The sequence below is a fragment of the Ammospiza nelsoni genome, chromosome 4 (genome assembly GCF_027579445.1).
Source record: "Ammospiza nelsoni isolate bAmmNel1 chromosome 4, bAmmNel1.pri, whole genome shotgun sequence".
Lineage (NCBI taxonomy): Eukaryota > Metazoa > Chordata > Aves > Passeriformes > Passerellidae > Ammospiza > Ammospiza nelsoni.
Window position 1 is genome coordinate 14,593,486 of NC_080636.1, and position 18,587 is coordinate 14,612,072.

At 39.1% G+C, this 18,587-nt stretch overlaps 2 protein-coding genes across 9 annotated transcripts in view; both read left to right on the forward strand.

Moving 5' to 3' along the window:
- PROM1 (prominin 1) overlaps window positions 1-4,887 on the forward strand; it is a 61,089-nt gene extending 56,202 nt beyond the window's left edge. For 4 of the 8 annotated variants that reach the window (XM_059470976.1, XM_059470977.1, XM_059470978.1 and 1 more), the window contains 3 exons: window positions 1,038-1,106; window positions 3,152-3,192; window positions 3,413-4,887. In XM_059470976.1, coding sequence (XP_059326959.1) covers window positions 1,038-1,106; window positions 3,152-3,170 — 88 coding nt within the window. In that variant the 3' untranslated portion in view covers window positions 3,171-3,192; window positions 3,413-4,887. Of the gene's footprint in view, window positions 1-374; window positions 986-1,037; window positions 1,107-3,151; window positions 3,193-3,412 lie in introns of those variants that run through there. The other 4 variants (XM_059470982.1, XM_059470983.1, XM_059470984.1 and 1 more) reach the window with 2 other exon arrangements.
- A 2,433-nt stretch (window positions 4,888-7,320) lies between these two features.
- FGFBP2 (fibroblast growth factor binding protein 2) lies at window positions 7,321-9,014 on the forward strand. Its single transcript, XM_059471156.1, has 2 exons — window positions 7,321-7,924; window positions 8,747-9,014. The coding sequence occupies exon 1, from the start codon at window positions 7,321-7,323 to the stop codon at window positions 7,909-7,911; it is 591 nt and encodes a 196-aa protein (XP_059327139.1). The 3' UTR covers window positions 7,912-7,924; window positions 8,747-9,014.
- The last annotated feature ends 9,573 nt before the right edge of the window (window positions 9,015-18,587 follow it).

Sequence of the window (18,587 nt, forward strand, 5' to 3'; positions counted from 1 at the left end):
TTTTCTCGTGTTTCATGTGAAGGCTGTGTAATTGTTAAACCTGTGCTCCCAGATTAGAACTGCATGTTCATATGTAATGCTGCAGGTTTGGGTCAGTGCCTGCCAAGTGCTTCCTGCAGGGGGCCTTTGGTAGCCTTGACTTGCCATGAATGCAGATAGTGCTGGCTCTGACTTTGAGAGTCTTATGCCAGAATGAGGTCTTTAGAGCTTTCTGAGCAGCATTTATATAAATAAGCTCCAAATGTGCAAGTTATTAGCTTTGCTAAGTAACCTGTTAAAGTGAATTGTGCCTGATTTGTAGTCTCCTTTAATTAATTATTTGCTTTCTTGCTGTCTTAGTTATTCCTAACCAGTCTTTCCTTTTTCAATTGCAGTTCCTCTGTCTCAGGGACTTGGCATTTTACTTTATGATAACTATTCTTATGTATTTTCCTGTCAGTTTTTTACTGTTTTCTTTTCTACTCCTTGTTTTGCTCATTGTTCAGTTAGCCTGTGTACTGCATTTCTCCCATTTCACAGTGGTTGTTTTTCATTGCACATTCACAAGTCAGTAGAGCAGAAAACAGGCATGTACAGCTGAAATTACTCACTTATTAGAGTCTAGTTAATTACTCCTCCTTTTCTGTGTTTTTTAGTTTCAAAAATATACCCATGAAAATGTAAGACTTTTGCTGATATTTATTGAAATTATTTTAATAATATGGGAGGGTTTATATTTTTAATGTAACTTGTTACTTCAAAAGAGGTAACATGTTCTGTTTCTCCAGACTTGATAGGTTATATTAGAGTCTCCAACTCAATAAGAATAGAAAAATATTTAATTGATTTTTGGAGAATATGAAAATACTATAAACTATAAAATTATAATTATATCATAACTATTGAATGTTACAAAGAAAAAGTTATATTCTATTGTAAAGACACAGTTTATCTTTGCATCTAATACCATCATCCATGTACATGTCTTAGAAGCCATATTGTACATAGTGCATCTTATAGTTAACATGGTTTTTCTTGGTGTATTTATTTTATTACAGTATGGAAAATGGTAATAATGGTTATCATAAAGAGCATTTATATGGTATACACAATCCTGTTTTTACAAGGTAAACCAAGTCTGAAACTGCATGCCTTCATGTGTCCTTACTTCAGCTTCTCTTTTAATCACATTTCCAATTTTCTCCATGCTTTAAAGTGACTCTCTTAATTCTCTGGGGGTTTTTTTGCATGATTATTCACTATAGCAAATGCAGTATAATGTATATTTCTCATATATTCTTTACTTAACACCAGGCATAGAAGTACTTTCCTGCAATTTAACAAAGTAATTGGTAAATTTGATCTTTAAATCCATGTAATCAGGTATTTAGTCAGCACAGTGGTTGGTCCTAAATTGACAAACCTATTAAAATGCTCTGATAGCAGATGAAAGTGATAGGATGGAAATGCATCCTGAGTAGTTTTATTTTGTAAATGGTGAGAAGAGATCTCCTGTGTAAAAGGCAAGTGTTCCAGGTATGCAGGAAGCATGAGCATAGAAAATGGGTGTTTGTGCATGGGTAGGACTAGAATGTAGGAGAAGCTCAGGTTATGTTCAAAAAAAGGAGGATGTTGGAGTTAATTTCTGCCTCTGCAGCTTCTGTGCTGTAAAACATGAGCTAGCTGTAAGACTCAGTTTCCAGGAGGATAATACTCTATATCCCACAACTTCCTTATTTAGTTTTGCAAAATTTGCAAGTTGCTTAAGAACAGTTTAAATTTATTATTAAAATCTGTAGCTCACTGTGCCTGCCTTTGCAATTTCATTACTGAAGGTATAGGCTGAGTGTTTGTAGAGAAGATAGCACTATGCTTTAAATAACAGGTGAATAGAGGGAGCTCAAAGTTTGGGTCTTGAAGAATTCATGGTTACATCTGATGATGATTATGATAATGAGGATGGCTATTACTATTATTTGGGACTGTATTTTACATTATTTACTGACCAAATCTGCATTCCCTATCTCCTTCTGAAGGAAGTCTTTATATAAGAACATTTTTAGTGATATTTATTATCACAATTGTTATGGTCTGCTCTGCAGCTTAAGCCTACTCCCCACATTAACTGATGAGGAGTTTAAGTCCAAAAAAATCTCCATTGGCATATCTAAGGACTTTCCATGTTTTACATAAGAGAAAATTAATAATTTCCCAGGCCTTAGAATTCCTTTTAAGATCTTTGCATCTTTAATATGACTTCTAATATTCTTGAGGTTCATAGCATGTTTTCTTAAAATATTTCAGTCATTGATAAATAGTTTAATTCAGCATTGCTGAACAACCTCAAAATTACTAGCATAAAATGATCTTTTACACAAAGATCCACTAGTTCAATCCTGACTTATTTTGATAAAATGATAAAATTTAAAGATTCAGTTTGATGCAGTGCTGTCTTCTGATGTGCTAATTTGAGGTAATTTGAAAAACTGCTAATTATGGCATACATGCTTTGAATTTCTCAGTGTGGCATTCCCATATGAATAAAATCAAATTTCAGCATACTCTTTGCTTTTACGGTATCCTTGATTTTTCTCATTTCCTGCAAATTATTTTTGGATATACTTTGAAAGACATTACTTTGATTAGATCTCTGTACACCTCTACTTTTGCAGGTTTAAGGAGTGCCATAGGGTTGGGCTTGGGGTTTTTTTATCCTTCAAAATCCGCTGGATAATTTTGCTGAAAAGAGATGCAAATATTTTTATAACAGTAAGATATCTAAGTACAAGTAAGAGCTACATGAGGTATATATGTCTCACACAGGTATTTTTAGACACATGTCAAAGACACAAATGACCTCAAATGCAGCCACCGTTTTTGTGAGAGCAAAACGTGAGGCTGGATTAAATTTACAAAAGAGGGGTGTTGAATGGGCAATCCAAGTATTTATTTCTACAATGAAAGAAAAATAACCTGAGAGGCTGGTGGAGAAAACCATGAATCTATTTCCTCTTGATTGAAAAATACTTGATTAAATGAGTAAAGCATTGAGACTATCTTAGGCCAACTGAGCTTGTCTCACCCAAGTTAGACACAGTATTTCTGTTCCATTTGTGGACAAAAGAAAATAATGGGTTTATTTAATGTGTTTTTTCTTCTTTTTCTCGTGTAGCTCTGTGGAACAGTGGTAGCACATACTGGAAATGTTGAGGGGTAAGTAATAAATCAATTCTAGACCTATTACTACTTTACTGTTTTAGGAAGGCTGCTCTGATTGCTGTAACAGGAGTATGCTGTAAGGTCTAAACCCAAGAAAAGTTATTCAGTCATATTGATGTTTGTATTCAAATATATCCCTTCATTGTGTTTAAATTAGATAGAAATTCAGTCTTTATAAATTTTTTCCTGAATTGTTTTTTGTTCTTATTTCCAGGCTATATAAATGAGGCTCAAGACTCTTCCATGGGAGTACATCATTGTTCTTCCAAGGGTGTTGGCATTTCCATTCATCTGACAGATCCTGAGCCACTTGCTTTATGTCAGCTGTACTGTAAATCCCAAATGTACTATTGAATGTTATGCCATAAACTACTGTACAGAATATTTTGTGATCAGAGCACTGCCTCTCAAATACCACTGTTCAAGGCTTGGATTAAAATGTTTTTTTGGTTTTTTACTTTTTTACACTGGGCTTTCTACCTTACATCACAGTATGTAAATTAATTAGATTAACAGCCTTTGCCTAGTAATTCTCTTTAAATTGTTCAAGTTCTTATCTTAAATTGTTGATTTGTGTTAAATACAGTACATACACGTTTACATAAAAATACATTTTGTATACCAGAGACTTTTGTATATACATTTTTCTTAAAACTTCTAAGTGTTTAGTTAAGATTTTAATATTGTATAATATTCTTCACAAATGAATTTACCAGCATGATCAGTGTTGCTATTTGGTGCTCTTGAATGACTACATTGGACTAAATTTGGATTGTAATGGGGTCCACAGTGTCTCTTTGTGCGTCTGAGAAGCTCAGTTGCAGTTTTGTCAGTTTTGTTTTCTCCCTCTATTCTTTTATTTTTTTTTCTTTTCCTAATTATTTAATATTTAGTGGGTTTTGCTGTATAGACCTGAAAGGGACTTTTTGGAGAAGTTTAAAAACAAACTTTGGGTGGGAGGGTTGGGGGTGTGTGGGATGCATAATATAGTGAAAAAGCTAAGCTTTCTAGAGTTCAGTAGTACTCAAAAAGAGCATGAGGGATGTCCTATGTTGGCAGTTTTTGGAATGCTTTACATTCTCTAACTTCCTTTTCTTCTTTCACACCCACTTCTGTAATGTCCTTAATAGTATCACTGTGACTCTTTTGGAGGCAGTGGTAGTATTTTTGCTAAATAATACTATACTGTGATTTACAATATTGAAATTCAAGTCTTTTAGCAATTGGAGTTAACATTTGTACTGTTAGAGTTATTTCACCGAATTTAGGCAAATGGTTGAATTGCTGAATTAGTTAACAGTAGACTTTATCAACAAGGCCAAAACTGTTACCAGTGTAAAACCTTCTGGCAGGTGAAGTGGTCAATATACTGATCTAAAATAGTATCTCTTCATCTATCAGTATTGTTAACTTTGTTTCAAACAGGGTTCATTGTCTTGAAGTAGAGATAATCCTGTACATCATTATTATTATTTTAAAGAAATGCTTAAAAATGATACCAGTCTCTAATCTGGAATAACCTTAAATTTTTCATTTTTATGTCATAAATGGAAACATTTCTAATTGACAGTATGTAGCATATGTGTATATGTAATGTTCAGAATTGCAGATTTTTAAAAGTTTCTATTTTTAATTTGAGAAAATATTCCCAGTTCATTTAAATAAAACAGATCTTGCTTAACTACCTTATGCTTGGTTCTCCCTTGTTTTGTTGCAGAGCCATCTCTCAGAAGAGCTGCACAGAGTTAAAAATCTTATGAGAGTGAATTTCTTTACCCTGATTAAAAATCTTTGCTACATTTGACTTTTACAGCAGGAAGGACTGGAAGAACTTTGACTCTGGGTGAGGGAGCTTCCAGCTTCCACCAAGAATGTGAATTATGCAAAGGTGGTAGCATTCAAGCTATGAGCTGTGCAGGATACCTGTTTCTGTATGGCACTGGCAGCAGAATTAAACATTTGCTAGTTCTTCAGCTCTCACAGTTCACTGCTGGCATCCTAACTTACCTTGTTAAAGCTCAGTTGTTTTCTACTGATATGATATGAGAGATCACAAACTGTTCAATCTGAAGCACAAGCAGACAGGACTGAATTGTCAGATTAGAATGAGCCAAACACTTGGTGGGAACATAGCAGCTGTAGCACATAAATATATTTGAGTCCAAGCTTTGATATTTCTCCTTATCCTTGTGGTTTATTTGTTCTCATGATTAGACTTGAAAAACTTTGAGAACAAGAGATCTGAAACTGGTATAAATTAACTTTTTAATTGCTTTGGACTCTTCAGCAAATCTAAAAATTCTCAGTGCTGTTGTGCATAACAAAGTGTAAACAATACATTTTTTTGTCAAATATTAGGAGGCATTCAAGTGCATGCAGTAGGGATTTGAGGTGGGTAACAAAATTCCTCTGGCTGGCTGGCAGTAGGGTGAGAAGACTCCCCAGAAAACAATGGAAGAGTGAGTGGTAAATGCCATTGTTGTCCTAAGACTTGGCTGGAGCCACACCACTGTGCCTGGAAGGAGAGAGGAGAACTAATGGAAAGAAGCTAGAGATGAGGTTTCTGCTAAAAAATGTTACTAAAATAGCTGTAGAGAGGAAATGAAAATAAATCAAGGTTATTCTCTCTGTCAAATGGTATTTAGTCATGGGAAGCTGATGGCACACTGACTGGAAGAGCAAGGTTACGATACCCAGAATGGCTGTTCAGGTGGCTGCTTCGAGCAGGCAGCTTTCGGGTTATCCGGGCTGCCACTCTTGTCCCTCTTCTATTAATGAAGCTTTTGTTGTTGTTGATGATGTTCTGCTTTGCCATCTGTGTTAAAAGGAATGGTTTTGCCTCAGTATTTTGTTTAGCACTACCTAGTGAGTGACTAAATACACAAACTGCTGTTCTGTTCCATTACGTATGGCCAGTCTCAAACCTCGGGTTTGCAGCACCCCACAGTTACTGCAGCATTCCTGAGCAATCCAATAGCCCTTTCCAGGAGCTGTCAGGTCAGGCTGGCTGTAGCAGAGATGTCTTTGGAAGAAGTGCCTAGTGGGGGTCTCACTACCCAGAAAAGTACTGTGGATTGCCACAGCAGGAGAGGGATTTTTCCTCATGGCCTTCTAAATGCTAAGGGAGTTACAGTGATTTTTTTTTTCCTTAGCTCTGTTTTTAGTTAGTGCAGCAGAAACTGCTAGGACAGGATTCTACACTCTACAGTATTTCTGTCGTCCTGCCTTTGTTTTACAGCATTTTTACAGCTCACTTGTTACAAACAGGAAAATATCTATTTAAAAAAAGAAAGTGATGAAGTGCAAATACCTGTCTGACATGCTCTGTAGTCTGTTCCCTGCTGCTGAGAACTGTGATAAGTTATTCTGCTGACTTGCTATGTTGGCTAAAAGCGACTGGTGATGTGAAAATGATCATAAAACTTCCAGATGTTTGGTATTTTTTTAGACTGGTAATACCTTATTTTGTTTAAGCTTTATTTCTTTTCTGTGTGTACATACGTGGCTCAAAGAATGTGCAGCTGATGCTTCCATGCATCCCCAGTGCATGTCATGTGTGGACAAAAGGAAGAGCTAAAGTTGCGTCCTTACTGTGACAATCTGCAGAAAGCCCATCCCACAAATCAGCATTTTACCAGGACACTTACACTACCAGGACATTTATAATCATCCAGATGCAGAGATTGCTTTGATACTTACATCTTTTTTTTACTTTGATATCATCTTACAAGCTCTAGCATGAAGAGGGCTATAAAGCAGCTGGAGAATGGAAAATACTTGTTAAAAATCAAATATGACATGTTCATCCTGCATAGGAATGTGCTTCTCAGTTATACAACTGTTCTGTGTTTTAACTGCATTTACAAGACTTGTCTTGTTACCTTCTTGGGACTTCACACTCCCAAGGTTATTTCACACTCCTTCAGGCTATAAATTATGGGCATTTGCCTACTGAAGTGTGATTTATTATTTCCATAAAAAACGCCCAACCCTTACATCCCGTGTTTAGCTGGAAAGAGGCTTCTTTGTGCCCCAAGACTTTAAATTGTGAGCAGCCATTTACTCACTGCTTTTACTTCTTTGGATCGTGCTGTTCAAGGATCTCGGTTCCCTCCTCTCACCATGAGGAGTTTTGCTCTCCTTTTCCTAGTTGTGATCTGTGGCATGGGGGGACTGGGACAGAAGCTGAAGCCAAAGAAAAGAAGCAATGGTGAAGAAATCAAATTTCGGACTAAAACCAAAGATGTTTGCACAATAACCACGAGTGGCGATGACGAGGAGATGAAACTTAGAATTGAATGCAAAAGCCAAGGCTTGTCCTACTGGTGTGAATTCAGCGGCAAGCCATCAGTCTGTCGTGCTTTCAGAAATAACCCAAAGATTTACTGGAATCAGATCGCAGCAGAGCTCAGAAAGGTCCCGCACGCTTGCGAACCCATGGAAGTGTTGAAGACCACCATGTGCCAAAAGGCTCCCCCAGAGGCTCTCATGAGGCAAATAGCTGCTGGTATGGAGCCAGAAGAGATAGCAGACCAGGAAAAATCAGTCCAGAAAGCCTCCATTCCTATGAGAGAAGCAGGGCAAAACTCTGACCCAGCCCAGCGTGGTCAAGGGTCTGAAATTGAAACAGAAGCAATGAAGCTGGCACGGGAACACTGCTGGGAATCTCTGCATGGTGTCTGCTCCTACATCATTGGCATCCTTAGGGGCTAAGGGTTTACTTCAGGTAAAACTAATCTGGAAGCACAGCAGAATATCCCTGAGAGTAATTCTGTTCTATAATTTTTTTATTTATTTTGGGGGTCTCCAGGATGTGGACAGCGAGGTGGTAAGCTCACTTGCTAAAATCTAGCATTACAAGGCTTTTGGGGGCTGGACAGCTTAAATTTCCAGTGGTCCATATTGGTTCAGGATTCCTGTAAAACCTCCTGTGAGGTCTTCAGTATGTACTGACGTATTTGCCCTATCTGTTATTAATCAATGGTATTTCAGTTCTAACTGTTTGAATTGTGCTGATTTTTGCCTTCTGTTACTCCTTTCCTCTTGTGCTGCCTTCTGGATTTACACCAGGGAAGTACAATAACTAATAAATGCATCATATCCAGCCAACTGCATCAGTTAGAACAAACTGCATTCAGAGGCTTAGGGAATAAAGCTTACTCATCAAAACTGCTGGTTAATAATGAGATATTTTAATCTAAAAATATTAGTTCATAAATCCCTTGCAGAAAACCCAGGTGGACTGTCTTAGTTTGTGAGTCTGTTACTGTAGAGCAATAGGGGATCACATGCAGGCTCTTGTTTGGGAAGTCTCAGGTTTTCAGCCAGCATTTAAAAAGGCAAAGCCCTTTATTGCAGAAGTGATTGGTTTTATATCCACTTCTGTTCCAGCTCAGAGAGAAAGCCAGGAGCTGATAAGTGGACTTGGCAAACTTGTGAGAAATGGGAATATGTGCAGTGTGAGCTGGCAAGTGTTTAGGCTGCTAATGATAATTTATGCCTAATACAGAAAAGTGACTAATTTTCTTTTTTTTGTTTTGTTTTGCAGAGCAGTGGTATTACAGCTGAAGAAGGGTCCTTGCTGCATTGTAATAATTTAGACATAAGAATTTTGGTTAAAAATCAGTGATTTCTATAAATCTCCTAGCTGTTTCCTTTTTAGAGAAAAAATGAGACTTTTTAACAGCTCTGAAAAATTCACAAAACTGGAGTGACTGTGCTTAAAGCGTAAGGATGAACTAACTGCCCTTTAGTTTGTTACACACCTGGGTGTGCTGCATTTATGTAACCTAGGATCTGCTTGACCTTGTGTATGTTTTTGTGTGTATTGACTTGCTTCAGTTTGTTAGAGATGAAAGCTGTTAATGATGATACACTTAGTGCAAACAATAAAAATGAGATTTTTTGAAAAGTTACTTGGTGTGCTTTCTTGAAATTTTAACAGGTGCTTTTTGTATAAAGTCACAGTATTTCACACTTGTTTCTTAAGAGATTGTTGGTAGAATGTGTAAGAGAAATAAGGGGTCTGAGTCACTGCTTTCCCACTGTGAACAAGTTTACATGAATATTAATACTTTCAATGTTATGAGGTTTATATTGCAATAATGATTTGTGGCCAGCAGGAAAAAAGACCTGTTGAAATCAGAGAATAATGTAAGAATATATTTTTGAACATAGCAGATGAAAAGTGTTCACCAGTGATGCATCTGCAGAGTTCAGTGTTACCAGGACCTGTTAGTGGTACTATTAATGTTTGGTTTCAGTAGATATTCTGAAAAGTAACTTACCTGGCAGCTTGGGCACTTGCCTAAATCTCCTATAAAAACAAAATGGGATCTAATGGCCTTTTGTCATATTACAACGCAGTCATGTTCAGATTATTATTTAACAATGATTCCTTTTGTTCCCAAGTGAGTTTGACAGCAGGGATGTGCCTGGAAATTCTTCATACTGTAGAATTTAACAGTGCTCTGTGTTTGCCTTCAGTGTTTCTGCAAGGTATTGTTGACTGAAGTACTTCTGCAGCTTTACTCAGATTTGTAATTTTCACTACACAATTCCAGATCATGATTGTCCAATCATTAAACTTTATGCCTTGTACCAAAAACTTGAAATCAATGTCTTTCACCTAACCTCTTGACAAATATGGAAAAGAATAGCAAGTCATGAACACAGGATCAGAGCAGGAGGTTGTATGTACAAGGCAGAAATATAATTTGAATGCAGTTAAAATGTGTAAGCTGTGTTTTTCTCTGCCATTAATGCAATGTGGTTAATTTTCTTTCATGATCTCAGTTACCATTGCCAGGCTCTTTTGCTGTGAGTAAAAAATGTAGTAGTACACCTACTCACCTAATTCTGTCATAGAAATTAATATAATTGTCTGATTTGCAAACACGCACAATGCATCAAAGTGACACTAGGGAACTGTTTGCAATGTTGAGGGGAGGAGAGGGTTTTCTTGAGGTGTGCTTTTAAATATTTTTAAACTCCTGTTACTTATGATGTGAAATCCACTCTGCAGAGTGAGTATTTTGCAGTACTATCCACAGCAGGAATGACTTCAAAAATGAGACAGTGACTTGCATTGGGAGAAATTTGGGACAACTGGTCACCCACCATACTGTTAGTGGGAGAAAAGAAAAGGTTTCATCTGTTCACCAAAAGAACATTTTCCCCTTCATGCCATCTTCTCTTTGTGTACACAGTGAGCTCAGGAGGCAGCAGAGTTGTCTGTCACTTTGTAGAACTGTTGATATAATCTAAAATTTGTGGCCATCACTAATTGTGCTCAGCAGAGGACAATGTCACACCCCAGCACACTGTTTCCCAGGGAGCTTGTGTGTCATTTCAGTAGAGCAGGGCTCTGCTGCAAAGGGCTCCTGTACTCTGCTGCCTGGAATGACCACCTGAAATTTCATTGTTGAAAGCAGAAATTCAAGTCTTGCACCAAAAGCTTCCCTTTAACAAAATGCTTTTTGTAACATACTCAGGATCATGGTTAAGCACCACCTTTTAGAAAGAGGTGAAGGTGATGCATGCCATGGATTGCATTTCATTGACAATGCTATGCAAGCCTCAGCAAATCACTTAAATATAATGATCTTGTTTCAAAATGTTTAAAAATTGGATGTTAACTGAAATACCCCACTTCAGTGTAACAGCACTGTGACTGTATTGTCTACATTGCCATGTAATTGTGTTAGCACCAGAAATGTATAATCATGACATTTCAGTTTCCTTCTGAGTATGAAAGTTCTATTCATTAATGAAAGGATTAATTGAGAAGTGTTTGTGGTGAGTTTAGTGCAATCTTTGGGTGCCTCATGAAAGAATTCATGAAACTTGCTGTTTCATTCCTTTTATGTGAACTAGTTAGTCCTGTATATGTAAGTACCTCAGGAAATCCATCCAAGTGGAGGTGGAATTGTCTTTATTTTCCTGACAGAGGAGCAGAGGCAAAAAAGTTTGTCTGGATTCCTGCAGGCAGGGAGACCATTGATACCCAGGCCTGCTATTTCTGCTGTTAATTCAGTGCAATATAAGGTATCCACCTGCCTCAGAGTTCTCATGTTCAGGTTTCCAGGGAAGCATCCCAAGTACTTGCTACTTTGATAATGGAAGCCTCCAAATAAAAAAGCAAAATCAAGCATTTGGAGAACCCGTGTATGCAAGGATGTGTGTTTGACACACTAAGTTAAGATCCAAAAAAGACTGGAGTGAGTCTAATGGAGAGCTGTCAAGATGGTCAGGACTGGAGCACCCTCCTGTGAGAAAAGGCCAAAGGAATGGGTTTGTTCAGCCTGAAGACTTGGGGAGGAACTTAATAGCCAACCCTCAATCCATGTGAGAAAGCTACAGAGAATACAGAGCCAGGCTCTTCACTGATGTGTGTGATAGGAGGAGAGATGCTGGTCAAAAATTCATAGAGGTGAGGTTCTGATTAAGTGAAAGGGACAACAGAAGGAGGATAAATGCAGATTCCTCAGAGCTGCTCTGAAATCTCCATCTGTGGAGCTTTTCAAGACCAACTGGACAAAGTTTAAAGCAGCATACTCTGAGTTGATGTCAGCTATGCAGTAGTGCACTCTGGTGTTTTCTGAGAGAATTGTTTAGGTGTGTTCTCTGGTCATTTTTGCATTGTATGCAGCATTAGGTTTTGCATTTTTGACTTCTCAGTAGATGTCATAGTTGATATGACATGGATTTAAGGCACAGATACCTCTCACAAAAGGACAAGGGAAAAACTAAAATTTCCCCAAAGTTTCCCACTGCTGTTCCTGCTTCTGTAGAAGCTTTGTGTTTGTCTCTTCTTTTCTGTTTCTCTTGCTGTTGCTTTTCCTGGTCTCTGCTTTCTTCTTGGAAGCCAGGCACACCACAGATTTTTTTTGAATTCTCTGCTTTTCTTCTTGCAAATGAGAATTGTTCTAATCAGACTTCACAGATCATTTTACAGTGGCAAAAAGTTATGTAGTGCATACATAGAAGTGGTATATACAAGAACAGGAGTAAGAACTCAGAGTGGAGTAGGTGCAGTCAGTAGATGACAGGACATTGATATTATCTCACAGACATGTTGTTTGCTTTCCCATCTTGAATACAAATTAAACTGCTTGAATGGCAGGCAGGAGGCCAGGTCTGGATTTCCAGAGCAGCTATGCTGCTGTATGTACAGAGCAAGAATAAATTAGGCAGATGTGTGATGTGGAGAGGAAGTTGGTGCTCCCCTCCCTGCCCTCCTCAGCAGGTTGTGGAACTGTTTGTGTAACCCCTGCTCACCACAGCCCCCTCCCATGGGGGCTCCTGCTGCCCCAGGGCTCACAATGGCCGTAGTCAGGCAGGGAAACAGAGGTGTCCTTTGAGATTCTGCTGGCTGCAGATGTAAAAACCCTGCATTGCTCTGTCACTGCTGCTGTGACCCCTAAAAATTAATGTGCTGGTGCTGACATTGGTCGCCCCTTTATTTGTCTTACTGGTGTAACATGAGGGCACTCCAACAAATGCAGCCGTAATGAAGTGAGGAATGTGCCTAGGGACTAGGCTAGGAGCTCCACAAGGAAGGAAATGGTGAGAAAAATTCAAGCTCTGACCTCTCCATTTCCTCTGCCAAACAGCCCAGCAGGAGGGCAGGAGTGTTGCCCCCATCCCCCCCCTCACCCCACTCCAACGTGGGTGCTCTCAGAGAGACACTGAGAAGACCCCCTGTTTCTTACACTCCAGAAATTTACAATGGCTTTAGTACAAATCTCCCATCTGAATGCAGCAGTGTTTCTCTGGTTTAGTTAAGCTTATACTTAATTAAAACCATTACTCTTCACTTCTTTCTGTTCATTACCTTGAATATAATGATTTGGAGAAGGAACAAAAAGCTGATAAGTAGAGGAACAAAAATAATATTTAAAACCTAGTAGTTTTATATTTTAAAAAAGCTTTGTACAAATACTAAGCAGCTAGTCTGGAGTAGCTGGCTCAACAGAGAACACAATGATGGGTTAACAGGAAAGGGCCTTTGATGACGCCAAGGTTTCACTGATTATTCCAAAACTAAAATTTACAAGTGTCTATATGGCAAGAAGACAGCAATGAATAAAGTGGCTTTTACCCTTTATGTAATACTTAAATAAATTATGGTTTAAATTATTTTGTGAGATAATTTCATTAGTTTTGTTGACCTTCAAAAATCTCTTTTTGTCTTTTCAGAAGCTGTCCAAATGTTGCAGTTTTTATTCTTGACCCTGTCTGGTGTACCCCATCTCACCACAGCAGTGGGTCAGCCATTGAGCCCTGTTCAGGTGTAGACCATACAGAACACTTCAGTCAGCAGCTTGACCTACTTTGGAGCAGTTTTAGACTTTTAGTGGTGCTGAAATGAGGCAGGTCTAAGGGTACTTTGCTGAGCTCAACTACACTGTAAAATACCATTGTCAAAAGGAATTGGGTAGCTCCATTTATTTTCAGATCTGAGGTGAAATCCTGACCTAGCACCACTGTTCACCAGTAAACCACATCCCCAAGTGCCACATCCACATGGCTTTTGAACACTTTCAGGGGTGGTGATCCCACCACTTCCCTGGGCAGTCTGTACCTGTACTGTCTGTACCTGTACCTGACCAACCTTTCAGTGAAGAAATTTTTCCTAATATCCAATCTAAACCTCTGGCAGAACTTGTGGCTATGACCTCCTGTTCTGTCACTTGATACCTGGAAGCAGAAGCCACCCTCACCTGGCTACCACCTCCTTTCAGGGAGTTCTAAAGAGTGATAAGGACTCCCCTGAGCCTCCTTTCCTCCACACTAAACACCCCCACCTTCCTCAGCTGCTCCTCATGGAACTTCTGCTCCAGACCCTTCCCCAGCTCCACTGCTCATCTCTGGACATGCTCCAACCCCTCAGCATCTTCCTGGCAGTGAGGAGCCCAAAACTGAGCACAGGATTTGAGGTGTGGCCTCACCAGTGCCCAGGACAGGGGACAATCACTGCCCTGGTCCTGTTGGCCAGATTTTCTGAAACAAACCAGGTGTCACTGGCCATCTTGGCCACCTGGGCACAGCTGGCTCGTGTTCAGTCACTGTCACCAGCTCCCCCCGGTCCTTTTCCACCAGGCAGCTTTCCGGCCACTCTGCCCCAGCCTGTGGCACAGCCTGGGGTTGTTGTGACCAAGGACAGGACCTGGCACCTGGCCCTGTTGAACCTCATAAAACTGAGCTCAGCCCCCTGATCCAGCCTGTCCAGATCCCTCTGCAGAACCTGCAGTCATTTGGCCTGTGTCATCACTAATACACATATAATACTCACTATCTAGTAATTAAAGATTGTTTTAAACAGTTTATTACTCAGATTCTGAAGGCTGTGGATGGGCAAAGTGGGAAGTGGTTATGGGAATGCTGTTCTTTAACAGGTACAGCCCTCAGCCCTGTTCCCAACCAGCAGGTTTGTTAACTCAGGTCCTCTTTACCAACTGCAGGAGAAAAGTCCCTGAATTTCCTGATGGCATGAAGCAGGACATCGATGTGAGATTCCTCTACACAGAAGAACAAATAGAATTAAAAATGAGTAAAAGGTTACTTGGTGCATTCATGTTATATCAGAGGGGAAAGTGGTCATTGGAATTGGAATTGGAATTGCAATGCTGCACCTTAAGCAGTGATATTCTGATGCACTGCTTTTCACCCATTTTCAAAAAAAATGTGGCTGAAAAGAACGGAATTATTCTAAAAAAAGTCTTAAATATTTAGAATATTGCTAGTTCTCTGCAAAAACATTAAAAATGTATTAATACCCAATGTTTAGGATTATTAATTTCTTGTCTGTTGATGGTCTCCACATGGAGGAGCTGTAGAGTTAGAAATGATCCAAGAAAAAACACTTCAGAGACATCATGTCTTCTCTAAGCTAACTGAGCAACCCCCAAATTTATCATAAATGTTAAGGTATGTGCATCCTTTCAGCTTTTGCTGACCCTGACAAGTTGTGCTAAAACTCAGAAAGATGGATGAGGAAATTTATTTACTTTTTTTCTTTGGCTTCTGTTCACCACATACCTGAACCTGCTGAGATCACTAAAATGAGAATGGCAAATAAGATTTTTCCATTTCCTTGTCCTTTCTTTGTGCTCTCAGAGGCTGTGTCAGATGTGGAAGTGCTGGGAGCTGCCAGCCCACACAGCAGCTGGGAAATGCAGACTCTGTGGTCTTTATTCTGCCTTGCTGAGCTTCCAGCAGGAGTTTTCAGAGCCCCTTCCAGATGTGAGCTCTGGAGCCTTGCAGCTTATACTGGGTTTCAGGGATGACCCAAGGATCATGGAGGATGAACTTCATGGCTAATCCTGCCAGTGGTCAGGTCACATTTTGGAACTGACCTGCCTTGTGGAGGGATAGCTTGTGTTAGCCCAAGGCCACATTTTCTATGGAGCTGAAATAGCTTCTTCAAAAGAAGAAGGAATAATCTAACTCAGTCAAATAGTTGTTACAACTGTGACTGCACCTTCCTGTTGTCTTTGCTGGGATAATGCTGGGGTTTAGGAGCCAAGGCAGTGTCAATGCAGCTTGGGCATCAGCATTTTTTAGTGACAGAAAAGCTCTGGGAGCGAATCCTGTGTTGGTTCCTTTTCGCCTGGAATCCACTGAAATAAAAATTCCTGTTATTTATTTGCAGGATTTATGTCTCTGTGATGGGTGAGCCCAGGCATCAGTGAAGCCTCCCACAGCCACTCACTCTCCTTCTCCAGTGGGATGGGGGAGAGAACTGGGAGAGAAATAGAGAGGGAGGAATGTGGGCAGAGGTAAATACATTATAATAAGTGAAGGGAAAGGGGAGAAACAACAGCAAGTGATGCAAAGACATTTTATTTACACCTCCCCCAAGCAGGCTGGTGCCCACTGAGTCTCAAGCTGGGTTACTCTGGAGGGACAAGCCCCAGTTTGACTGCTGTGGGCAGTGACCTGCAGCATGGGACATCCCTGGGGTCAGCTCTCCTGCCCTGCTCCTGCCCTGGCCCTGGCACCCCCCTTGAGAAAGGGGGCACAGTGGGACACAGAGAAGGCCCTTGTGCTGCTCAGTGACAGCAAAAACACGGGCATGCTGCTGGCACTGCTCTAGTCACTCACTGAAACACAGCACCATATGGGCTGCTATAAAAAGCTGCATCCATCCCAGCCAGACCCAGCACAGTCTCCTACACCACCAAGGCCCTGGTTTTCCTCTCCTCTTTCCTGGTTTCCTTTTCCTGGAACAATTTCTTGGTTCCTGTTTCCATTTTCCTACTGTACTTAAAAAGTGTGCATGGAATGCATGTTTATTCCATAGCAAGTGCTAGAAGCATCTTGCTGTGCTTGGAACCAGTCCTAAAATTATAAGGCAGTGATAAACTCAAGAGAGTTTATGCAGTATGGTTTCTTAGTCAAGGTGGAACCATCCATTCTTCTCTCTCCACACAGAATATGCAACAGTCTTTTCAACAAATTCACAAATAAAAGCACTAATATTGATGACCATAAAAGAAAGATAGAATTTGCTCTTTTCAATGCCTATTACATTATAGATATTATATTATGTTATATTATGTTATATTATGTTATATTATGTTATATTATGTTATATTATGTTATATTATGTTATATTATGTTATATTATGTTATATTATGTTATATTATATTATATTATATTATATTATATTATATTATATTATATTATATTATATTATATTATATTATATCATATCATATTATACTTTACATTACATTACATTATATTAATTATATATGTGCACATATATATTTATTGATACAGCTTAATTTATTTACAGACTTAAGCTATATGGAAAGGGTCATGAGAGTAGATGAAGACCAGAGTTATCACTGATATAATTACCAGACTTTTGAAAGTCCATGTATTGTGACCAGGACTGCATTAGAGAAAAACTAGAAAGGAAATCCAAGTGCCTTTGATTTCTGAAAGTAAAAGGTTCAGATCACATATGGTTTACAGATCAGACACAACCTCAGAAGAAGTTGTCAGCAGCTATGGAAGAATGTCTCTCTGTTTTACCGCATCTTGGCCTGTACACACTCTGTCTTCAACTCCACTAATGTTGATCCTTGTGTCACTTTGCAACAACTTCACAGTGTGGAAGAATTTCACCACTGATCTAGTCAGTATTTGAAATGTTCCATACTTCCTTTGCTGATCTTGGTTCCCTTCACCTAGGCAGGATCAATTAGTATTCCTGCTGTGTCTACACAAAGTAATTCAGTACTGACCAGTGCATACATCAGAAAAAATCCCAAAACAAATACCTAAGTAATTTAAATTTCCCGCTAAGAAAAATAAATCTTACCTTTATGAGAAGCTGGATTATAACTAGAAGAGGGCTGAATCTCATTTCTTACCTTCATCCTCCTGAAGTAACTCTACAATTATTGCCCTAATACAAAAATGTTTTTCTGCTTTTCAGCTGGAAGCATATGGGCACCTTTTCACTGCTTTACAGAGAGCTCAGGCTCTCATCACAGCTGGAAGAGGCTGCAGCAGCACCAGGCTCAGGGCTTGGGGGGAGCAGGACAATGCCTTGTGTTCTACTGATGCTGTCTGATGATTTCATGCAATGTTTCCATTTCTGCCTTCTCATAAGTGCATGACTTGCAATTACCCTGAGCCGACTAAAGTCAGTCGATAATTTACTGTGGCATCTTGTTGTCATTTTACTCACTTCATCTCATCTCTCTGTAAGAGTTCCATCCTTTGTCTGATTGTATTTCTGATCAGACAGAGGCTCTTGCATTGCTCTAAGCTGTGGAACTCTTAGCAGAGCAAGACAGCAATCAGTGTTTTCCCCTGGCTGCCAAACCAACTTGAGCCTGTCCTGAATATCATGAATCTGAGTTAATATATCTAGCAGCCAACCTGCTCAAATAAAACCACAGGACTTTGAAATGACTGTTCTTGGAGAATGTTTAGCTGTGCTTAAGGTAGAGATGTGATTAACTTGTATTAGAGCCAAAAGTAAATGAAAATATACAAATTCAGGTTTTCAGGTGAGTCCTTCCAGATATTGGAAAGATCACTATGAAACACATTTCAGTCTAATAGCCTTTTATTTCATGTTATTTTTATTATGAGATTTTTTTTCTTTCTATATAAAATGTATCCCCTGTATTCTGTGAAAGATAAATCCTCAGAAGAAGAAAAAACAGTTCTGGGTTTTTTACCTATCAAATACCATCTCTTATTTGGTGATCCTGCAACATTATCAGAAACAATCAAAATCTTAGGCTCTGCTTAGATTTGAATATGTTTACCACCAACTCTTGTGTCTTGTATAGCAACAATCATTCTTATCATGGCATCAGCATTTAAGGTCCTGTATAGAAGAGGATAATCATGTTTATTT

What these genes read in the sequence shown, in the direction of transcription:
- FGFBP2 (XM_059471156.1), top strand. Translation starts at nt 7,321, where the DNA reads ATGAGGAGTTTTGCTCTCCTTTTCCTAGTTGTGATCTGTGGCATGGGG.